Below are 25049 nucleotides of genomic sequence, written 5' to 3' on the forward strand. Positions count from 1 at the left end.
TTCCTAAGATTTAGAACAGTGATTTTCAACCTTTTTCATGACACACTGACAAGGTGCTAAAATTCTCAAGACACACCATCAGTTTTTTTAAGGATGTTTTAAAAAACAAGTATTAAGATATAGAAATAACAAACAAAATGCATTAGTGCAAGCTTACCCAATCCAGATGACTGAAGAATGACACTGGTTCTGTCCTCCCTCAAAATCCCCCCAATGGCCCTACTACTAAAATAACCCTTCCCCAAACTCCCATTGCACACCCCTGGACCATTCACAGCACACCAATGTGCCTTGGTATAGTGGCTGAAAGTCACTGCTTTAGAGCAGTGGCGTACCTAAGGGGGTGTAGGGGGTAGCAGTTGCACCGGGCATCAAGCTTTAGGGGGAACAGGCTGAGTTTGACACTAGTGACCAAAATGGTGAAAAACTTGGTATGTATGAATAATACCATCATGTTATATATAATTGGAAAGGTAATTTAATGCAGAGTGCAGTGAAACAAACCGCACTAGAATATCTGTATTCTATCAAAAGTTATGACCAATTAACCAGAAAATGAAAACACAACTGTCTTGTGGAACAAAAAGTGGATTTGCTTAACTCCAAACTGACCTATAAGACTGATTGTTCTGAGTGCCAATGAGATGTTGTTATGATACAGCATGGAACCAATAACTTTTTATTTAATTTGATTTTATCATGCATGGGAGGCTACAAAAACTTCTTTGACCCCAAGGAGCAGATAGATGTCTTAGCTATGCCACTGGGGGAGGCAGCAGACCAAGTAGGTGGTGAGCAGCTAGGGGGAGGAAGTGGCTTCCTCCCAATTTTCACTTTTTAAAAAGCCCAAGTGTGATGTCACTTCTGGCTGTGACATCATTTCTGGGACAACTTTTTGAGCTTGGCACCAGGCTACAAGATCATTAGCTACGCCAGTGCTTTAGAGGAACCTGCTAGCTGGAGTTGAAGCACTGATGCCCCAAAGAGAGGGAGGCTTGCTCATGCTGGTTTTGAGAAGCTGGAAACTGACCTGGACCTGAGGATACCAAATGGGTACTTAACACAGCTTGACACTGAGTCCTCAGGGAAAAGTCTAAAGTCCTCTGCAGGAGCTGAAGGGAACCTGTACCCAAGCATGTATTACAAGGTGAAGGAAGGCAGCAGCTGGCCCAGGCTTTTCTCGCCCACTTCAGCTCTTAAAGGCATCAGAGCATCTTGTTAATTGTTCATTTCCTGGAGCTACTAATGAAATTAGCTCTGTAGAGCATGCACGCACATGGCAAGGAGCAGATCACGTCCCATCACTCTTAGGCCTGCCTTCCCTCACCCGCTCCTAGACTGCGGTAACCTCTTCTCTTTTTCAGTGTTTCATTTGGTGCCTTTACTTCGCCTGACCCAAGTTAAACTGGTGAACAGTTTAGCTTTTTTCTCTTTTTCGACTGCCCTGGGCCTCACCTGGCCCACACTAAACAAATGGACTCCAAAGCCAGGCCAGTAACAGACATTACAGTCAGTGGCTATAGTAGATTTGTCTGTTTGAAGAGAAGGCTGGAACAGGTCAGGGCTGTGAATGAACAGAAGAGAATTCCAGATGAGGCTAAGTTAGTATCCACAGCACTTCTGAAAGTATCTGATGTGACAGATTGACAATTTTTTCCCCCAGTGTGCCAGGGACCAGTACCATATCTATGCCATATTATTACTATTGTTTCCTTCCTAGAAATTTGCCATGGGCCAGCAGCCGATGCCTCGTGGACCAGTCCACAGACCACCACTTAGCGTAGCTAGAGGGCTGGTTTTCAAATGGTTTTGATCAGAAACTCAGCAGAGGTTCCTCAGGTAGACCAGTAATGGTGGATCAGCTTTCCTGAAAGACAGTTTTCCCACGACTGCTCACCTTCCCCATAATGCACAGCAGCAAGGGAGCCTTACATGTGATCCTGGGTGCACAGGCCAAAGAAGCCCAGACTTTTCTCTCTATGAACTGAATTAATACCCTATGACCTGGAATCCTCTGTTCAAGGATTCTATGGGAGACATGAAGGGGGTCTTCTGAAAACAAATCAACATGAAAAGACTTTTCTCATGTTAAAAAGGTTTTAAATCACTGATATCCAGGAAAACTTGGAGACCCCAAAGCAAAAATTAGAACAGATTGACCTGAACATTGTGACATTGCAGGTGTATAAAAATTACGCCTTTGTCTAACCCACACTGCAATGTGCCACCCAGAGTTCTGAGTGAATTTGGCTACCCTAAATTGGCAAGAGGGAGCTTCACTTCCACACTTGGATGCCGGGACTGTGTGAGCACTAAGGTAGTGGTTCTCACACTTTTAGCACTGGGACCCACTCTTTAGAATGAGAATATGTCTGGACCCGCTGGAAGTGACATCATCAAGTAGGACATTTTTTAACAATCCTAGGCTGCAAGCCTACCCACACTTTCCCAAGAATAAATCCCATTTACTATCATTGTTAAAAGCATATACAGAGTAGCCTGTTAAAAGTACAGATCTGTAACATTTCCCCAATTCAGTCACATGCCATGGTAGCATCAAATCTCATATATAAAAAATTAAATATTGAAATGAATGGGAACCCACATGAAATTGGCTCGCGACCCACAGTTTCAGAAACACAGCACTAAGGCAATAAGCAGAGTTCTCTCCGGCTATCATCAACTTTGCCTTGGGTTTCCCAGGGACTAGGAGTGATTATGTTCTGAACTGTTTTGGATCCATCTTTGGGGGGCTCAATTCTGTTGTTGTTGAAGTGTGCTGCTTCCACTGAGTCATTACACCCAGAGTCAGCTAGTCTAAAAAGCAGCACTTCAAATAGAGTTTATAGTGCAACATCAATATGTTTATTAAGGAAAATATGAGGTAATTGGGGGTGAGTGGGATGAGGTTAGTGAGAAGCAGAATGGCTATACAGAAACAAAACTCCAAACAATTTCTAACTTCAAGATTTATATTCTGAATTCATATGCATTTCTTCTATCCTCACACAGTAACCTCCTGCTGAAGAACTAGTTTCTCAGATCAAGGAGGGTACATGGAGTTCACAGCTGAATAGTATAAGCTGCACCCTTCATGCCAGAGCTGGTGCTGCTGGGAAATGCAAGCCCAGATGCAGCACCAGCATCTCCTTTAGGACTGTTTATCAGCTTCAAGCAAATAGAAAAGACCAATCAGTCTCTAACTGCATGCTACCAAATGGATATGAATAAATATCCTAAGGAGGGGGGCCAGCTAGTGAGAGCAAGCATGCTTGTGTCCCTCTCTTGGCAACAACTGAAGTGTCCCAGACCAGCAGGGCTGTGCTGGGGCTCCAGCCTGCTGTATGATTTGCACATGCTAGGTCCCTGTGAAAGAATTAACAAAGGTACTACTGTTACTAAAAGGGCTGTTTTGTTTAGGGGGAATTATTACACTACCCTTTTAGAACCTCAGGATCGCAGGCTGGATAACAAGATGGTGTAATGCAGAGAAATTCCCTTTTAGCTTAAAGAGGAGGCTGGGAGAAAGATAACTTTTAATAAAAGATTATAGTTTTATTACAAAAGCACAAAGGTAAACATAATGCACATGGAAAAAAGTGGTAAGTATATGTTCCTTGGTCCTAGTACTTGAATTCAGTGTACCTAGCTTTCTTGGTGGTTGCATGTGGAGAGTATTTGGTGCATCCGAGGAAATTAGAAAAAGGGAAGGTTGTAGGGAAGGATTTTAGGGGTCCCTGGTCTGCCAAACCCAGTTGCTAGCTAAAGATGGGGAGAGAAGGGGAGAAAAGGGGGGGAGAAGGAAAGAGTTTCAGGCGCCAGATAGTTACTTGTCCTGTAGAGCAGTTGGGGGGGGGGGGTGAGAGTCCTGTGTAGAGGACTCTACACAGTGTAGAGGACTCTACAAAAGTGTTGTGTCCTTTAAGGGGGAGCCAGAGAGAGAGAGAGAGAGAGAGAGCATGTGGCAGCCCTCTCTTAAAAAGGGGTCTGCAAAACGTGCTGAGCTGAATGGTAGCTTCCTTACTATCACACAGCAGGGTAAACATTGAAAAGATCAGGCTGTCCCTTATCAGCAAAATTCAATGGGGTCTAATGGCTAGCTGGGGGAACTTTGAATGAGCAACCCAGGAAGGCAGTTCAAGTTTGCATACGGTACTTAAGCAGTGATTGAGTTAAAAGATACAATGAATAGGAGACACTTAAACAATGATTTAATATGCCAGACTTCTTCCTATAATATGTGAATTTTGTAACCATGAGCTTGTGATTTGACCAGAGTTTTTTTGGAAATGTGTGCTGGGAGAAGTGTGGCCTGCATGAAGTTTTAGTAACATAACCAGATATAAAATCACAACTAAGGAAAAAAGGGGATTTTCACGTAACACTACATGCTAGGGAATAGGAGCTAATGTTGAAGTCGGGCAGAGTTAGGAAAAGGGCAGGCATGATGAATGCACACCTGGACAGGAAACATGTCTTCCTACAACAGTTGTTGGCGAATAAGATCCTTCTGGAGAAGGGCGGAGAACTGCAGTGCCCACGTTTATGTGCACTGGAAGCTGCCCCAACCAGATAAAGGGACAGTCATTCACTTCCCTCACTCCTTTCAGCGCAGGGAAGGCCTAGCCAAGTGACCATTCTCTGTGCCAAGAAAGGTCCTCTTAAAGGACATTCTTGAGCTATGCTGCTCTCCCAGCATAATTTCCTACCTGGCACCAGTAATCCTTATACTAATCACAGGCATTTGAAAAATTTGGAATATTTTGGCAAAGACTGGAGTAGTAAAAGGCAAAGTGTAAACCTGGATGGGAGTGGGAGTAAAAAAGCAAAACAGATTTGGAGGTGGGGACAAGGATTGATAGGGAAGTACCAAATCCCCACTTCATTCTGATCACTGGGGCCTTGACCAAGGTTCTGAGCTGCCCAATCTGATCCCCCACCATTGAAGATCAACAGGACATGTGCTGCACCCAATGGTGGTGAGGCAATCAGGAAATCTGAGAGAGGTAAAGAAAGATTTTCCCTTACCTCTCCATAGGCATCTTGGTGGCCTATGGCCTTCTCAAAACTATGCCAGATATATAGCTGGCAGGAGGTCTGGTCTAGAGGGTAGAGCCTCCGTTAGCCCGAAGATAACATCAGAAGGTCGCCAGTTCAAAGACACTGGCAGCTCCCCGAATGGCGAGACCTTGAAGCAGCTGACAATCTGAGCTGAGTGATTCCACCTGCTCTTGGTGTGAGCAAGAAGCATCTTGGCTGCCCTCCATGTGAGAGATGGAGCTGCTTGTCAGCCTGCCTGGGAGAACTGGAGGCCAGAAGTGCAACCAAACCAGGAAGATCCATTCTGAAATGTTGTTGCTTCTTGAAAGAGAGAACCTCTATGATTGTAAAAATCCCCTTGAGGGATTTAGAAATGCCTGCCTATGTAAACCGCCTTGAATAAAGTCAGAGGAGTAATCTGATGATCAGAAAGGCAGTATATTATTATTATTATCATCATCATCATCATCATCAAAAAGGGGTTGTGGATGCTTTCAAAAAGAGGGGTAGGATCCTTGCATAAGTCACTGCCTCTGGGATCCACCCCTCCCTTCCCCTCCCAGCCCTGAAACTCCCCCTCCATGCCCAAGACATGCCTCTGACGCCAACTTACCATGAGCTGACGCCAACTGACCTCATGCTGTTTATGGCAGTGGCCCAGAAGTGCACAACAGTGGTCTAGCTTTTGCACCTCCATAAAGGACCTCATGCTGTTGGAATGGGAGTTCCAGCAGAACAAGGCCCAGATAGGACTGGACCCTTGGTTTACTGAGCTGTCACGCAGGCATGCTGTCTCCGCTACACTGAGACCTAGAAATGTTCCTGTACACCCACACACAAACACCAAGGTTCTCTGTCAGTCAAACGCCATACATACAATATTCAGTGGTAATGTGATGTGTGCCTATACTGGCTACACAAAGGTAGATCTTTCAGTCAATAATGACTGAATACCTCCATAGGAGGGACAGGCTGATACTCTGGGCTCCAACCTTCCAAGAGTCGTTGTAAGCAATCCCTAGTTAAAATGTTCCTCTCCCCTAATGCTGGCCACTCTCATTAATATCAGGACTCCAGCCCATATTTCAGCTTCTCACAGTAATGTGTGTCAACCTGTTTCCCTTTCAGAGGATCCTGGGGTGTGTGGGGTGGGTGAATGGCTTGCCCTCCATTTCCCGGGTTGCCCCCAGTGCTGTTAGTGGTGACTGGGGCTGTGTGATAATTGTCATTCTTGGGACCATTGGCCATCCTTTTTCACTCACAGCAGGGGAGCAGCCAAAGAGCTGAGATGTGGCCACAGGCAGGGATCCGTTGTGTGCATTCACATCTATTTGATGCAGTGCAGTACCTGAGATCCCTTTCCCCAGTCAAGAGCATTCAGGGGATGATGAACACCTGCTGGCACATGACCAAGTCTTCCCCTCACCCTCCCATCAGCTCAGGTCAGTGTGTGCTGGAAATGGGGGTTTCTATGGAAACCCCGTGCTGGGCAGTGATGTCACTTCTGAGACAGTGCTTCATTCAAGTGGGGGGCTGGGGCTGTCAGGGTGGGTATCCTCCCCTTGAAGTGTTGCTCCTTTGACATTTAAAGTGTGTGTGTATCATGCTTGCTCTTTGCAGAATGCTCAGACCTGAGGTGCCAGAGGTTTGGCAGTGCTGCTGAGTGGAGGAGAGTCAGGCTGGGATCTTGGGGGAAGGGGAGGCACCCTCTAGGTAGTACCTGGGACATGGGCATGCCAGGCCAGGAAAAAAAGCTCCCAAAATAAATGCCAAGTAAAAGCAATTTGTAAGAGGGCTGCGGGAGCAGATGTATTCAAAGTTCAAAAACAGACAATGCATTTGAGACCTCAGGGGAATTGTGTGTGTTAAGAAAATGCATGCTTTAAATAAGCAGAAAGGCTTGTGGTTTGGTTTGGTTTTTTAAGTCAAGCATTTCTTTTGAACTTTGAATTCGTCTCCCCCTGCATCCTCTTATGGATTCTTCATGGGTAAACCACCCTGCCTGAGAAGCAGTTTGACAACTGGAGAGAGCAAAAAGGAGAGGTTGTCCCCAGCCACGCCTGCGCCCTGTGATAGGATGAATGCATCAGAGATTGCTAAGGTTGGCTGGCACATTTGCAGCACAGGGGTTAACTGTAGGCAGGATGTTCTGTTTTAGCACAGTAGGGGCAAAAGTTGGGTGATCGAAGCCAGAGCTTGAATGGATTTTGGCTGTCAACCATTTCAGCTCCTCTTTCCCCCCAGGTAGCCTTGCCCTGGGTGGTTGTCACCTTCCTTCTCAGTGTCCACAACTCTGTCTCAAGCACCAAACTCCAGAGCCCATGGAGGTGTCTGGTTGCAGCTGGGGGAGAGGGTGCCTGCAGAAGGAGCCTGTTGGCGGGACCCTTGGGTCTCGGAGATGTGTTTCCAGTCCACTCCAGGTGGCTGCAGGCGATGTTGAGCGGAGCACTGAGTACAGTTCCACCCCAGAGGCAGCTTTGTGTGGGGGAGGGTTGTATGCAGCTGTGATTTGTGTGTCAGAGGATGCTTCTCTTTGGTGTGGTCTGTGTGACTGTGTGTTCTCCTCTGGGTTGCTTTGTCTTTGTTTTCCCATGTTCTTCGGTGTCTCTGTGTTGTTCTGTGTGCGCGTCTTGCCCAGGGTGCCCTTCTGCCCGTGGCTCGGTGTGCCATTGTTTTCATGTGCGCCTCAGTCTGCCCGTATTATTCGGTGCCTATTTTGTCCCGTCTTTGTGTCTCTTCTTGGGAGCTGTGCGTCTCTGTGTGAGTGGAGAGGTTCTTTTCGCAACAGCTCTGGCCGGCCAGCCTCCTTGTCTGACCCTGACACTGCCCCTCCCTCCCACAGTGTAGGGTGCCTCCTGGGCTCCTTCACACCCTTGGCCCTCCTCTCCCGCCCTGCTGCGGCACAGGGAGAGCAGAGGGGTCCCAGGCAGCAGCTCCTCAGGGGACGTTTGTCCAGAACACAAATGCCAATGATTGGCAGCCCCTGCGCCAGACAAGCCCAGGACTGGAGTACGGATGAGACACCGGCCAGGCGGGGCTCTGGACCCCCTTGGGAATCCTTGCTCCCCATTCAAGGTGAAGAGAGAGAGAGAGAGAGAGAGAGAGAGAGAGAGAGAGAGAGACCAGTCCCTGAGGCACATGGTTGACTCCTCTTCCAGAGCAGGGGTGCTGCCCACCCTTGTGCCTCCTTCCCCGCGCCTTCCCGTCTGCAGAATCGTGGGCCCGATTCTGGGTCTCAGAGGAGGCGCGATGTCTCTTGAAACCCAAGGGATGGCGAAAGGGGGACATCATCGCTGGGGGGTGGGATTGAGAGCGGGCGAAAGAACCCTCGTCCAAGGTGACCACGCAGCGACCTGACTGGTAGACTGGGCTGAGCTGGTGGGGTTCTCTGCCTGTCGGGGGGGGGCAGAGGAGGGGGTGGGCTTTCTGGGGCCGCCTGTTGATCACTCAGGGTTGGAGTGGCTGCGGCGGTCGCGGGGGGGGGGTGTTGGTCTCTGTGGCCTGTTTTGGGTGGGAGGGACAAACTCTTGCGGGGGGGCTCTGTGCAGCTCCATGATCACAGGGATCCAGCCTCCCCTGGTGGAAAAGGGGCTTCGTGTGCCCCAGCAAAGCACCCCCCCACCCCGCCCCCCCGGTCCCCGCAGGCGGGCTTTTCCTACCCGGTGGTGCGAGCGAGAGGCAGGTAGGTAGGTGTGCGCGGCTCCGCCTGGCGGCTGCGGCGACAGCAGCTCCCTCCCCGCGGAGGCTTGTTTGCGTCTCCGGAGCTTGTCAGTCTGGAACCAGCTGTTGCTCGGTCCCTTCCCTCCCGCGGCGGATTCCAGTCCGGGTTTTGCAGCCCCTCGCAGGCTGGCTGGCTGGCTGGCTGGCTGGCTCTTTCTTCTCGCTCTTCTGCAGTGCCGCGGACAAGGTGCTCGCAGCCCGCCCGCTAGTGAGTGGGGGGAGGAGGAGCGAGCCCCAGACAGGCAGACACACACACGGGCGCACACGCACCGTCGCGCCGCGGCCGCCGGCTGCCGAGGGTCTATGCGGCTGCCCGGCGCGGAGCTCCAGAGCCGGCTGTGGGATCGCGCCCCCCAGCCCGCCTCCCCCTCGGAGCCCCGGCGGCGGCGGCGGCTCCGTCCGGCCATGGGCAGCGGCAGCGGCAGCGGATGGAGCGCGCGGGGGGCCCGCGGCGGGCGGGGGTGCTGAGCGCCCCCGAGGTGCCCTGAGTCGGTGCAGCGGCGCGGAGCAGACTCCAGCGGGGACTCCTGCCTGCCTCCCCTCGCCGGGAGCCGTCCCGTCCCCGCCGCCTCGCCTCTCCCCCGCGGCCACGGAATGGCTTTATGGCAGCGGCCGGGAGCCGGTGCCCGCGTGGGCACGGGGCTGTGGCATGTCCTGCTGGCTGGCACCATCCTCACCAGCCACATCCATCCCAGCGGTGAGTCACAGCGATGTTCCTTCACGCGCGGTGGCGTCGTCGGGCTCCCCGGCCAGCGTCTCTGGGCTCTGCTCTCCTGCCCGCCTTCCTCGGGGACGGGGGGCTGGCTGGATCGGGGCGCGGAGCCCGGCTTCGACGGGGCGGACGGCGCCCAGTGGAGGAGCAGGGGGCTGCGGGGGGCGCGGGCTCGGCGGGGGAGGTGTGGAGACTGGCAGGGGCGGCAGAGGATCCGAAGGGTCCGCATTCCATCTGGCAGGTGGCATCGGCATCGGACCGGGCGCGGACTGTGTTCCATGGAGGCAGGGGGCAGGGCAAGGGGGCACAGAGCTCTGTGGGCACCAGAGGACTCGACGGGGAGCACAGGGTGGCATCACAAAGTGGCACAGCAAACTTTCCCGTCGAGCTGCACCCCCAGCTCTGTCGAAAGGAACCATTGGGCTAAATGCCATGTGGAGCGCTACCTTTGCCACCCACTATCCTGGCACTACCAGGGGGCCTGTGATTGCAGCAGAACCCAGCTCCATCCTGTGCAAGTCCATTGCTTCTGCTTCTGACTGAGCCCCAGGCAAGAGCTTTAGAGCTGGGGAAGGGGAGGGGTTGTACCTGTGCCCCCTTTCCTTCCACCCCCTGCCTCCTGCTGCTTCTCTTGGCTTTAGCTAAGCACCGTCTTTGGGTTCTGTGTCTCAGATCTGGCAGTCTGCTCTCTTTGCAAGGTGACTGAAGGATTTTGTGTTGTGTGACCGTTCTGGCCTCAGCAGGCTAGCTGGGACCTTTGCACATGAACAATGCTGGGGTGAGACTTGAACAACTCTGCGGGCAGTTGTGGCCAGTTCTTGGTTAGGGAAGTGTACAGATGTTTCACTGAACAGCCTGGGTCTGCTATGGGTATGACAAAGAAGGGATTTGATGGGGACCCAGGGCCTAGTGGCATGTCTGTGGCCAACTGTTCATGTGCCAAAGAGAGGGATACTGATGTGGGAAGTGGTGCTTCCAGTGTGTGTATCATCAGGAGGACAGGGTGTCTTTAGAAGGCTGGCTAATAAGTGTTTCATGTTCCTCACCAACAATGACACCCATCTGTTCAACCAGAGACGATGGTCTGGCTGGACTCAAATGCAATTTTCTGTTCACAGCAGCATGCAAGCCTTGAACAAACAAACAATGCAGTCACCCAATCCCTGTTGGCAGGGCAGGGCTTTGATTCCCAGGGTATAGCAGGCACGCTGAGGCCCAAAACCTCCAAGACTTTGCCCAAGGTCAACCAGCAGGTCAGTAGCGGAGTATGGAACTGGGGCAGGTTACCTTTCCGTGGCCCCATCTTGCCTCTTTTCCGTCAGGATCCCAGTGAAGCTGGCATGGCACACAGGTGTCTGTGGAACTGCAGTTCTTATAGCTATGCTGGCAGAAGAATTTCCAAGCTACAATCTCAGTCACTCCTTCATAATGCACCAAAAACAGAGGGACACAGACCTACATACATGTGCTCATGCAAACACGCTTTGTGAGTTTTCTCAGGGATTTAAAGCAGCTTCCAGATCTTGAGAGACTACACACCCATGCACAGCCTCAAATGTATGTGAGAAGCTCATGTAAATGCCTGGTAACTGCATGGTGACTGCACGCACAACAAATATTCACACATAAAAACTGCCCTTGCATATTGGTACCACAAATGCCCCTGGCAATCACAGATCTCTATAGGGGACCTGCCTCCAGTCCCTCATGGCCATGCTTTGCATGTCATCAAGTCACTCAGTTCTGTACATAAGCAGAACATCTGGCACCCAGGAATATGCACTCTCTACAGAGCAACCAGCAGCAACTGCGCAAACAAGTCCTCTATTGTACAGCTGTACAGGGTTTCTTTTAAAAAGCTGTGCATGCCACAGGCTGCTTTGAAGCCTGAGGACCTGGACCAGGCAGCAGAGAGGAGCATGAGTGGAGACTGTTTTCTCTTTTCATCCCCTTCTCACTGATCTCCATGCCAGCCTGCAGGGAACTGGCCAACTCTCAAGCAAATCAGGAGGCAAACCTGCCAGTCTAGAGAGACATGCTCCCATGTAGTGGACATGCTCCCTTGGTGTTGAAGGTGGCGGGGGGGGGGGGATGTTCCACCTAACTGAAAGCTGTGGATTGGGCTTATTCTGTCATCAGGGTCCTGGACTAGAAAGCGTCTGGTGGGATGTGATGCCTGCCCATATTAGTGAAGGCAGTTTGACCCATTTGCCCAGGAGGATTAACAAGTTCAGAGTGCACCCAGCATAATCCTTGCTTCAAATCCACAGAAGCCTAGGCCAACGGCAGCATCCTCAGAGTGACTGTGGGGTTCTCCAGAACACAGGATTCACTGTGTCAGCCATGGCCAGGCAAGGAGTTGAAACAAGCTTTGCAAATCCAGTGAATGAATTCCCCGTTGCCAACTCTCAGCAATCCTGATTTCCCCCAGTTCCCTTTTGGAACATCATAGCTGCCCTCTTGTCCCAGACTGGATTTCTCCTTTCGCTATGCTTTTGTCCACCGTGCACCCAACTGTACAGCTTGTCTCCTGGTTTTCTTGCTGATTCTTTGTTGCTAGCAGCTCTCGATTCAAATGTGTGACCCCCCTCTGCTATTTTTGTGCCAGGTTCACTTCCTAGTTCACCTAGTGAGGACTGAACAAAAGGTTCTCATGAGGGCTGGGGGACTCTATCACTCACAGCACATAACAGAATAGCACACTCTTGTACATTAATCCAGAATAGCTGCCTTTCCTTGCTTGTGTACATTTCCTGAAGAATAAGAGCGAAACCCTAATAATTGGGTCTAACACCCACTTCATTTACAAGCAAGCACTGGAACCAACTACCTGAAGTTATCTAACCAATATGGGGTTCAGTGTAGAACCTCTTCTTATTATGTCCATAAGAAGAATTGGAGCAAATCACGGCCCTTAGAGTTTTCTTTCCAACTCTTTCAGTTTTTACCCCAGTGCTTTTTAAAGTGATACACAGCTTGGTTCCTTAGCCTGCAAAAGAAACAAGTAAAGGATTTTATTTATATGTAAAAAGGTGTTCCTATCCGAAACTATCCAATTTCCATTCTTTAACTGCCCTGAATCTTTGATGGTATGGCTAAAGGGCACTAACAAGTAACTAACCTGTATTGATGCTGATCTTGAGTGTTGCGGCCTTTAGAAAGATGCACGAGGCCAAAAAAAGGTCTGATCTGGATGTTGCACAAGGGATGTGAAATGTTATGAAGCAACAGCTGAAGACAAAGGATGCCTCTGAGCTGTGCCTGTGGTGGGATGCAGGAGGTCAGCGACTGTGGGGAAAAAATATCTGGATCCCATAATTCCGTTGGTGCATTTCTGGAATGCTTCTCCATTAAAAGCCCAGCTTAGGATCTACTCTGCCTTTATGCCAGCACTGACCTGGAACAAGGCACTGGCTGCTCTCCTGGAACCCATATGGAGTTCCCAGATCAACCCCCCCCCCTTTTCACTTTGTTAGGGTACAAGTTAGGCAGGTGGAAGTGTAAAATTCTTCTTCCCATGACAGACTAAAGGAAGGATAGGGCTGCTGTAACAAAGTAGAACAAAATAAAGGGCACACTGGAAATGTGATTTCTATTGCCCAGAGTTCCGTTGGTGTGTCATTTTTGGAAATAAAAGGCCTTCCATTCTGCAAGTGTTCTTCATATGCTCTGAAGTGAGGGCCCACCCTTTGTGATGATTGGCATTAAGAAAAAAAGACACCTGGCTGCTTTAATGAAAATACAGGCTCTAATTCCTTGGCAAATTCCCTCATGAATGATCTTCTCTTCAGCCTGGAGTAAGCACATTCTTCCACTGGAGGGGGTGCTGTATTCAGGCAGATATTTGAGGCAAGATTCTTTCTGGCCACAAGTGGGAAGGGCATTCTGGGAAAGAAGGGGGAAGGCAAAGGGCTGAAAATCTGAAGGAAAAGAATCTGGTATCAGTCACCATGCCCCAATCCCCTGTGATCACAGTATAGTTTGTATGGAATTCTTTTGGCAGTACTTAGAAACCCAGTCATGAACCAAGGACCTTACTGTACACGTACTCAATAAACAAGCAGACATGACCTCTGATGGCTCTCACAACCCAGCTAGAAAATATCAGGCAAATACTCTGGTCAGAGAAGGAGAAAGTTCAGAGAATGTTCTGTTGTTTGTTTTCAGCTTCCCCACCCCTGCCCTGCCCTTGTTTTCTCTCCGCATAGCAGCCCTGAGATGGCATGGCCATTTTCTGATGTGGCACAAGCTCCCTTTGCTCCATGCCACAGAGGCACAGCAGTCCCCAGGAGTGCTAGACTGCAGCTGAGAGCTCTTTCTATCCACGAGGGTGGAATTAACAGGTTTGGAAGCCTTGGTTTTTATGACAATGTGTGTATATCTTCGATAGGACGGGGCAGAGATTACAGTGTTAGAACTGTCAAATTTGCACAGTGTTTATCTTGCTGACATGGGAGTAGAGAGAGGGAGAAGCAACTTAGCAGTATGGTTGGTTTTGTGAAGATTCTGTTATACTATGCTCTCTCTTAGCCACCAGATCCTGTTCCTTGGGTGGACCCCAGTGTGTTTTGGCAGCTTACAGCACAGTCCTCTGCATGTCTATTCAGAAGTAAATACCATTGCATTCAATAGAGCTTACTCCTAGGAAAGTGTGTATAGGATTGCAGCCTTAGAGCCTAATCCTAAACAATGTGTGCCAGCTCACTGCCGACGCACACTGCCACAAACGTACCGTAAAGCACATTTGTAAGGCCCAGCATCAGCCAGAGGTGGAAAACCAATACTCCGCCACTCAGCAGTTGCCCAATCCGCCAGGTGGCAGAGAGGTAGGTGGGGGGGCGGGCGGGGAGGAGGTGTTCCAGGTTGGTGGGGAGGGCAGGGCAGGAGGAGGGCAGGACCAGTGGAGCTGAGCTCCACCGGATCCTGAGCTCCATGTCGGGCCCGGCAGCCCAGAGCTCTCTGATTCTGCGGCATCTCCAGAGCTGCTGTAGAATTGAGTAGCCCCATTGCTGGGCTACTTCCTTTACTCAGGGAAAGGGAACAAAGTCCCCTTCTCCTGAGGTGGCGGTGGCGGCTGCCTGGGGTGTACTGGATGCTGTGGCAGCTGTTTTTGCCACCGCAGCAGCTCCGCATTCTGGGTAGCTCAGGATTGGGTTGTTAGTCCCTCCTTCCAGCAAGCAGCAAAACACACTTAATGGACCACCAGCATACAATCCTTCTGACCTCTAGAAAACACAATTGGTGTGTGTAGTTCAGTGGTAAAGCATGTGCTTTACATATAGAAGGTCCCAGATTCAATCTGAAGCATCTTCAGGTAGTGAAGAAAGATCCCAACTTAACCCATTTTTGCTCATTCCCCAGGTGTACACATTTGATCCCTGTTGTGTATATGCAACGTTGGGTAGAAATAGCTTAAACCCTGGAGAGTCAAAGCAGCATACAATCATGTTTAAAATGACAGTGGAAACTACCAAAATGTTGTTTTTAAAAAAAACCCTCCATGACATTGTTTTTAATTAACGGTACAATCACACAGCTAACAGAAGAATCAGACAAAAACAAAATAAAAAACTCATTATTATTATTATTATTATTATTATTATTATTATTATTATTATTATTATTATTATTATTATTATTATTATTATTAACAGTATTTATATACCGCTTTTCAACTAAAAGTTCACACTTTTAGTGTTCACACTCATCACTTGGGGCTTCAAATGAATCCAGATTGGAGACTCATCTAAACAAGGCAGTCTTCACCAACATCAGTTGGCAACCTTCAGTCTCGAAAGACTATGGTATTGTGCTCTGAATGGTGGTTCTGGAACAGCAACTGGTGTGACTGAAAAGGCCGATTCGGGAGTGACAGTCCCTTCCACACTGGGAGCAAGTGCAGTCTGTCCCTGGTCTGTCTCCCTGGCTATGGGCCTTTCTTCTTTGCCTCTTTGCCTCAGACTGTTGGCCAAGTGTCTCTTCAAACTGGGAAAGGCTATGCTGCACAGCCTGCCTCCAAGCTGGACGCTCAGAAGCCAAGGTTTCCCATCTGTTGAGGTCCATTCCTAAGGTCTTCAGATCCCTCTTGCAGATATCCTTGTAACATAGCTGTAGTGTACCTGTTCACCACCTGTTCCACCTATTCACCAACGTAAGCACGGTTAAAAGAGGAAGAAGCTAGATAGATTTCCCACTCCAGGATCCAGGTGCCATAACTGAGACAGCTTTGTCCCTCATACCCTCTAAGCACACTAGCAGCGAATCAGGAACATGGAGCAAGTTCTCCTCTGCAGATCTCAGTGGTGGAGCTGGATCATGTGGGAATAAGAATCCTTTAAATATCCTGAACCAAAGCCATTTATGGCTTTACCAAATCACACCTCTAGCATGTTTTAGAATCTCCACTCAGCTCATTCTATAGTGTGCATTCTGAAGATTACTTAACATGTGCTAGCCAGCTTGCTGTTTGCGTAATTACAGTGGCTAAAACATAGTGAGATGATGGATTCCCGATCCCTCTCCTTTGATGCAGATTCAAGAGAATGTTCACACAAATCTTTGCTAGGCTATGTCTTTGATTCTGCACTAATTAACCCAGAGTGTTCCTTACAAGCATCAACAGATATTACAATCACCATTCCATTCTTGGAACACTCTTTGAAAGGGGGGAAGTCTACTCATTTACCATTCTTCAAACATCCTGATTATAGAGTGGTTAAATGTGGGTAAAGTGTGTGAAGGGTTAGCATTATATGATCTTGTAAACATTCCGTTAAATAAGCAGGGGTCACTGCAACAGGACAAGAAGGCGGTGTTACCTTTGTGTGTGTCGTTAAGACACCGTTGCTAAATACTGCATCACAGCTGTGCTTATACTGCAAAAATGTGTTGAGTAAAAATGTGTTGATAAATCAGAGAAGGTATGGAGAAGCTGTAAGAATGACTGGAGGGCTGGGAGCCCTGCCTTACCAAAGCAGTTCGATCTGTTTAGTCTCTCCAAGAGAAGGGTAAAGGGTGACTTGATCACAATCTCTAAGTACCTACATGGTACGGAAAGAGATTTCTGACTCTGACGGCAGACGGCTCTTTAATGCAGCAGACAAAAGCAGAACGAGAGCCCCTGGCTGAAAGCTGAAGGCAGACAAATTCAGACAAGAAATTAGGTGCAGATAAGCTGTACCCTCTTAGCACAAAAAAGGAGTAACTATTGGAACAATCTAGCTAGAGAATTGCCAGATTCACTGTTCCTTGTTACAATAAAGCCCTTTTCCACAATAGCTCCTTAAGGTGGAACAAGGTATGTGTAAAATCTCACCTTATCCCCATTTTCTTAGCAGCATGAACTCCAAATGTCTCCTTGTGACTATGGGCGAGTGTCTGCTGGGTAAGTGGTGCCGAATTGGTGTTTGACACTTACTGGTTCATTCTGGGGTCAGATGCATCCAGCACCTTTCCTCAATTGCTCAGAACTTAGGATGGAGACAAAAGGGCCAATTTATCCTCTTCTTGCATCAGATAGATCACCAACTAGAAACAGACTAGTAATATTTCTAGGAGCTGTGCTCAGAGGTTCTCCTGAAAAGAAAAAAGAAGAAGAAATGCTTGCGTAAGAAACTCTGGCCCAGTCCATGCAGAAACTCACAATGGATATCTCTGATGTTGTAGTTTCGTATAATTCCAGGATTTTGTATAATCCCAGGATTCTACCAACCTCCTCCACCGACTCATTTTCTACCTTCAGTGCCTGAGAGTTCCAAAAGTAGAAGTGAAGTGGACCTCAGTCTTCACTCTGCAGTGCTTTTGTTGAGGGCATAATGTTTTGTAGTGTAGCTTTAGTGTGCATTTGTAATATTTTGCTTAGCTTGTCCCACATAATCTGTAGTTCCAGATCAGTGAATTTCACACAATAATAATGATCCTTGTTTGGGGGTTAGTCAAAGCATGAGGTTCCCTAAGGCCAATGTAGGAGCAGTAAAAGCTTAGAAGGAGGCTTGGAGCTTCTCTCTGCATGGCAGCCAGCCAGGCTGGGACTCCAGGATCGGAGGCATCTCTACTCCTCCCAGCTAGGCATGAAGCTGTTAACTTTCTTCTTCCCAGGTTTCCAGCATTGGCATTATTATGTTATTTGTGCCATTCTCTACAAAGCAAAACCCTGCACAACTGTCTGACTCCTTTGTCTCCCCAGTTCTTAGCCCGAAACAATTTCCTTTCCAAAGCTAAATCTGAAGACATTCCAGATATTACCCAGGATGAGACATGCCATCCTGATTACTTAGGATGAGAGATGCTACCCACCATCAAAGTATGTGGGTTAGAGGGGACTGCCCAGAAGTTTGTCCACACAATAATTCTTATAACAATTCCTTCATTCTTAGATTTATCCATCAAAAACAATTTAAAAGACAGACTGCAGTGGGGAGGGGTCACCCTGTTAAAATCAAAGGGACTCAACTTGCTCCTCTTTCAGCCTCAAAAAAGCAAAGATGTAAATTATTGTAGAGTTTTGTCTCTGATTTGTAATGGTTGTTGGATTGTAGATTTCCCTGCAAATGTAAATGAGCAAATGTAAATGTCAACAAGACAGTAGGCAGAGGTTGTTGTTTTCACACCCTGGGACTGCTTGACCAGGTAGACTGATTCAGGAAAATAACACAAAGTTAATATCTTCTGAAACAACCACAGGTATCCATGCTCATGTAAACAACACCTACATTAAGAACAGCAGAGATCCTGGAAGTCTGCCCAGACCTGAGCAATGCCTAGATAAAGAACTTTGCCAGCATTCCTCTGTCCCAGTTTGTGTTTGGTGGTATTCTACCCTGATGTTCCTTGCATTCAGTCTGTACCCACAGTTGTTTTGGCTCCTGGTCTCTCAGGCACTCTGCTAATGTTCCATAGTTGTGACCCATCCTCTTCTGCTGTTCTGGAATTGGCTTTCACATCACTGAAGATGTGACCATGTGAATGTAGGAATTACCTTGCTGGGGCAGCCTAAGGACCATTGCCTCCAACACTGACAAGTCAGATACCCCTAGGATGCTCATGGCCAAGGCACGATAGGGATTTGTTTCATCCCAGCATGTGGCAATATGCACAGCATTCCATTTGTACTTCTTGGCTTCAGGGTGGTACACTAGCTCCGTGGTAGAATGCGTACTTTGCATCTCAGGTAAGGCTGGGAAAGTCCATTCCTAAAGTCTTAGAGAGTCACTCTTGAGTTGATGGATCAAATGGTCTTACTCAACAGAGGGTATGTTGTTATGACTTATTCCATTTTAATCTGACTAAGGGCTGCCCTCCTTGGCAGCCCTGCTTGATGCAGTAACGCTGATGCAGCATCTACTGCATCCATTGGCCGGCGACCAGGCCTGTGGGAAGAGTAGGCCAATGGGCCTACTATGATCTACACCAGCTATTTTGCTATCCTCCATATCTACTTTACCCAGGCTTCACACACTTTAGAGGACACTGTTCCAGAACCACCATTCAGAGCGTGATACCATAGTCTTTGAAGACTGAAGGATGCCAACAACCCATTAGACCAAAGGGAGGGTATCAGGACTGGGATAGGGACTCTTGCACATGCTGCTGCCACCAAGATCCACCCCACCTCCAGCCTGACCCAATCCCTGCCCCTGCCACCACCTTACCTGATCTAGCAGCTGGTCTGTTATCTGCCACTGCCAGCACAGGGATGACTAGCTTCTACACTTTCAAAAGTGAGCTGCCCACCTCTGGAGCAGCTTGTGTAATGGCAGCCCATGAAGCACAATGGCAGATTATGAGATCTACAATCATATTGTGAGGGTAGGATTGGACTGAAATCCTATACACCAGGGGTGCTCAATAGGTGGATCGCGATCTACCGGTAGATCACGAGGCAAAATGAGTAGATCGCGGAGCCCTGTCTCTCCAAACTGTTAATATGTCAGTTTCGTCTAGTGACTAGACGAAACTGACATATTTAGCTGACACTGAAACTGACACTTTAGCTGCTCTTCAGGCATGCAGCAACAAAACTGACGAAACTGACTAGACTCCAGCAGGGGCTCCATACATTAAAGGGGGTGTCTGTCAGACGCTTCCTTCCCCCCGGTAGATCTCTGGGCCTTGCTGGGTTTCAAAGTAGCTCTCGAGCCAAAAAAGTGTGAGCACCCCTGCTATACACAAACTTTCTTGGGAATAAGCCCCATTGAATACAATGGAACTTACTTCTGCCAAGGATTGTGCTGTAAACCACTTTTAAAGCCATCAAAGCTAGTGGCCACCACCACATCAAATAGCAATGAATTCCATAAGTGACATATGCATGACATGAATGTATTTGTCATTTGTCCTGGGCTTATTGCCAGGCCATTTCTCTGGATGACCTAAAAGACCAGAGTTTTGAGTGTGAGGGGAAAAAAAAGTCTATTCACTCTCTTCATGCCATTCATAATTTTATAAACCCATTTCATGTTCTCTCTTAGTCATCTTTGTTCTAAACTAAAAAGGCTCTTTCTTTTTAGCATTTCTTTGTAGAGAAGATGCTCCAAGCCCCTATTTTTTCAAGTTGTCCTTTGCAGAATCGCCTCCAGCTGCAGTGATGACAATCCTTGCTTCCCACCTCCCACCCCATCAGCCTCATGTTCAAATCAAGCAGGCTGTCAGTAACTAATGAAACTTCTTCATTATAAGTATAATGTTCACGACTGTACACATAAGTTCACGTGCAGGCTTCCTTACATGATACATCACACACGTGCACAGAAGGGAAATGATTTTTTCTGCTTAGGTTTATGATGCCCCAAACCTATTATGCTAGTATCCAAGCATAAGCAAATCTGTTCACACATTCAGAAATATGATGTATCACTGACCTCCTGGGAATAAGCAGCCACTATAGAATGCAGGAGGGCAGATCTATGCTGGAACACTCATGCATGCTGTAGAATGCAAGGAATTCTCATCCACAGAATTTACTATTTTTTTTTCTAAGATAGGGCTTTTTTAATGTTGGGGAACATTCATTCATTTAATTCCTCACCTGTATACTGAGAAAAGGTTCAGTTTCAGAAAGGTAGTACTATATGATAGTATTGTATGGCTCTGAATTCTTCTCCTATCTATTTTGGCTTGGATCAATCCTACTGCCTGAGGGCCCTTTCAAGTGCTAATCCAGTCTGAGTCTAGGATTTGCCTGTGGTTGTCTGCATTATTTGACTAGTCTCAAGGGAGGTGTGGTTTTACATAGTGGAAGGGTGGTAAATAGGATCTGCCCTCTGCTCTGGGTGGTCCTCTGCTCAGACAAGTTGACAATCCGTCCTGGTATTGTGACTTCAGATATGGCAAGCGGAATGGCCCCAATGTGTATTAGGCTTCCAATGGGATTTCCCTCCCACTGCTGGTCAGGCTAGTACTGTATGCCTATTGGTGTCGACTCCAGAGGGGTGTACCAGCACAAGTGGGCTGAGCAAAACAGGTGGATGTTTTGGTGTGCGTGAGAGCAGAAGGGAGGAATGTATCTGTGTTGGTAGGTGCCTAGAGGTTTGTAGCAGTTGGTATTTACTTCTCTGATTTAGACTTTGAATCAGCATGTGGTGTAGGATGACAGCCAGTAGTAAAGAATGAGGGCTGGGAATGACAAATGGATAGAGCCCAAGAAGGGGCTTCTATAACTTCCAGGATCAACATCCCATCAACAGATGACCCACATTACAGCAACCCAGACTCTCATATGTACTGCCATCTGTGTAGGAGAGATCCAAGCTAAGAGACATTTAATGAGTCTGACTTATAGTTGTCCTCTGGCTACTGGACTGTTAGAGAAGGTTGTGTGCAGAAAGTACCTTTCTGCAGCATGTATGTATCTTCCATATTTTTTTTTTGGGGGGGGGGGGTCAGTACTACTGGAGAAAACTCTCTGTGACCTCAATGAAAGACTTGGCTCCTTGAACCAGAGCCAGTCAGCTAACCATTTCAAAGAAGTATGCAAGGATACCTCTACTAGACAATTCTACACTAGTCTGTTATGGGGCTGTCACTCAACCAGGCTGTCACACACCAGACACCAAAAGCCATTCCTGTGCTGTTGTGTACACACAGGAATGTTCTTCATGCAGGATGGAAAGTGAGGGACAGCAGCCATTTTTTAAAATGAATGTACATTCAAGCCAACAGGCATTACATTTGAATTGCAGAAGAGACATGCACACAACACAGTACATATGTGAAAATGACCTTAGAAGAGGGTAGCTGCCTGGCTTTTGTTCTGGAAGGGAGAGGAATGATATCCCCGAATGCAGGCAGGGCCTGTTGCTGGTCAGAGATTCATGAAAGCCCGACCTGTCTCCTTGTCACAATACTGTGTAATACATTTACATGGATTTTGCTGTGGCCAACACTGTGATTTATAGGGCTGTGGACTGGAAGATAACGAAGAGCAGAAGTTGGGAAAGGTACTAATTGTGCAAAGAGCCAAGTTGGTGCTTCACAAGCCTGCCTGATTCATAACTGCTCCACCTCTACATAGGTATGTTTATTAAGCAAGTCAAGGGACAAAAAAGGAAGGAAATGCAGGAATAGCTGGAAGTCGACCTACATGGAAGTGAATCTGGGAGGTAACTCAGTGGGGCTAGATTTGTGGAAGTGAGATGATCACTCAAATATAGGAAGGCAATGTTTCTTTCTCCTCCCCCCCCTTTGATATAAGGCAACTTATATCAAACTGAATTTGTCTCCAATGACAAATGGACCAAAGCATATATGGGGTGAGACAAGCTGAAAGTCAGCTCTCCCTCATTGTATCTTCTCTCTAATGTGTGGCAGGGCAGGGATCCCACTACTGCTGGGTGCTGGCTGTGTGTGGAGGGAGCCTACCGAGACTGCAGTCGCCCCCTCCTCCTCCAGGCCTGTGTCTCCTCCTCCTCTCCACTCTGCAGCTGGAGGGACCAGGGCTCAGGGTGACCTTGAGGCTCCAGCAGGAACGCTATTGAATCCAAGTGTTTGATCCTCAGCTGCAATTAAAGGAGAGGCAGGGAATTTGCTTGGCCTTCTAGAGACATGGCAACACTCCCTGCTGGAGCAGTTAACGGTAGCGTTGGGATGAGAGGGAAGCAGAGGAGACTGTATGGGACACAGCATCTATCTGCTGAGCAACCCTCGCTCCTGCCCAGAGCCTGCAGCTCTGCTGGGCTCCTCCCTACTCCAGCTTCACCTCCCTTTGTCTGAATCTGGGTCTTCTCTGTTGCTCTCCACTCTGGGCTCCTTCCCCCATCCTCAACTCCACTGCCACCGCTGCAGCTGCTACTGCCCCTAAATCTGGGACAGGTGGAAGTGACTGTGGCAAGCGGTTGCTGAGGTGAATGGTTGCCACGGCAGCACGGCTGATGCCTGACGACCAGGAAGCATCTGCTATTAATCAGGGCAATAAGTGGGTCTCTCAAGGCAGGATGCACGGTGCAGATCAGCAATTAGCAAGGGCAGCTCCCTGTAATGAGCAATTGTGGTAACAAGGGGGAAAGCACGGTGAGGCAGGAGAAGGGAATGCCCAGTAGACCCTGCCTCCCCATTACATGCGAGGGATCAGTTAACAGCTCCTGTGCTGCTGCACTTCTTTGAGCCCAGCTGCCTATTCCTCAATTAGCCCAATGCCCTTTCCACTCTGAGTTGATGTTACCAATGGTGGCTGCAGGCTGGCCTTTTAAGAAGCAGCTTAATGTATGCAGTGGCAATTGGGGAGCTTTGTTAGGTTCTAAGTGTCAGAGCAATAGCTCTGGCTCTCTGCTGGCACCTTTAAGTACCCCCTCCCACCAGTGAGCAGAGCTAGTGCATCTACCAGGGGAGTTGTGGAGAATGGGGGCTTATAGACTCTGGCTGTTTATTCCTTCTTGTGTCCAATGCTTCACAGTGCCATCTTTGCACACTCACCCTATTATGCACCCTTTGCCCCAAGAGTCAACAGTGATTGGTCAGTGCTGGGACCGGGGCTAGTCCATCCATGTGGTCAACTGAAATGGTCACTGTAGGCAGCAGACTGGTGGGGGCGCCCCCTCTGTCCACCTACTTGCCTCCACTGCTCCTCCTTCTACTACCTGGATTTGAAAAGGAAGAGGGGGTCAGAAATGTGGAAGGGAGGAGAGCGCTGAGCTAGAACATTGGAGAGTAGGAGAAGCAGAGGCCAGCACATCATCAGGTTAAAGCAGGGGTGTCCAAACCCTGGCCCAGGGGCAACTTGCAGCCCTCGGGGGCTCCCAATCTGGCCCTCGGGGAGCCCCCAGTCTCCAATGAGCCTCTGGCCCTCCGGAGACTTGCTGGAGCCCACACTGGCCCAACACAACTGCTCTCAGCATGAGGATGACTGTTCGACCTCTCACCTGAGCTTTGGGATGAGAGCTCCCTCCACTACTTGCTGTTTCATGTCTGTGATGCAGCAGTGGCAGTGAAGGAAAGGCTAGCCTTGCTTTGTGCAAGGCCTTTTATAGGCCTTGAGCTACTGTGAGACCTTCATTCATTCATACAAGTTACATCTAATAAATTCATTTATGTGAATTTATTCAAATTTGAAATGTAAATTAATTCATTTTTTTACCGACCCCCGACACAGTGTCAGAGCAATGATGTGGCCCTCCTGCCAAAATGTTTGGACATCCCTGGGTTAGAGGAGCAGCATTCTTGGGCTAGCTCTGACTGGGGCAGTCCTCGTATATTAAATTACTTTGCAGAATCTGCTTGAAGCCTCTCTCACTCTCATGTTGCTTGGTAGAGTGTGAGTGTGCTCCTCTTTCTTCAGGTGTCCAATGTAGTATATATAGTAAAATAAAGTGAATAATAATAATAATAATAGTAAGCCCTTCCACCTTCTGAATGCCAACAGACAGTTAGCATCAAATTGGAATATGGCATCTGTGTTGAGGCTTTTCTGCAGTTCTCACTAAGGTGGTAAACCTGTGTATGGATTATACCACTTCACTTCATAGGAGGGAACCTACATAATTGAATGTTCATGAAAAACAACAACACCACACTCATTCACATAGAAAATTCAACCTCAAGGAGAAGAGTTCTAGCCTCACTTTCACCCTGATGTGCCAGCTTTCTGTGTGCAAGGATTTTGTTGGATGGTTTAGAACAGCAACCCTAGAATCCCCCACCTGCAGTCTGAAGTGGTAGAGCCCAGGCACAGGTTTATGCCCTCAGTAAGAATGGGAGAAAGGTCTCAAAAGATCAACAGGAAACAGCAACAAGAATGGCTCTTTATTAGACACAAACAAGTAATGGACTGGTGGAACAAAAGTGGAAATTATGGCCTCAACCATCTCTGAAAGATTCCAGCCCAAAGTGGATCCACTGTCCCTGGCTACACAGCTGGCACAGAGTATTTAGGTGAGCCAATTTCTGAGCTTTTAATCTGAGAGGTTCTTCATGTTCTTATGACTGAGGCTACAGTTTGGGATGACCACATAGTTTACCACTAACCGGACCACTGGTTTATTGGGGTAGCTAAGGCATCTGCTTCCTGGGATTGAAGAAGATTTTGTAGCCCCCCCCCCCCAAAAAAAAAATCAAATTTAAGTAAATAAAAAGTTTTCTGGTTAAT

The 25049-nt window shown here is 48.2% G+C and overlaps 1 protein-coding gene across 1 annotated transcript in view; it reads left to right on the top strand.

The window, feature by feature from the left end:
- The first annotated feature begins 9354 nt into the window (after positions 1-9354).
- Positions 9355-25049, top strand: part of UNC5A (unc-5 netrin receptor A) — a 90935-nt gene continuing 75240 nt past the window's right edge. Inside the window, exon 1 of the mRNA XM_066615836.1 lies at positions 9355-9457. Coding sequence (XP_066471933.1) covers positions 9355-9457 — 103 coding nt within the window. The remainder of the gene's footprint in view (positions 9458-25049) is intronic.

This window comes from Tiliqua scincoides, chromosome 2 (assembly GCF_035046505.1).
Source record: "Tiliqua scincoides isolate rTilSci1 chromosome 2, rTilSci1.hap2, whole genome shotgun sequence".
In the NCBI taxonomy this organism is placed as follows: domain Eukaryota; kingdom Metazoa; phylum Chordata; class Lepidosauria; order Squamata; family Scincidae; genus Tiliqua; species Tiliqua scincoides.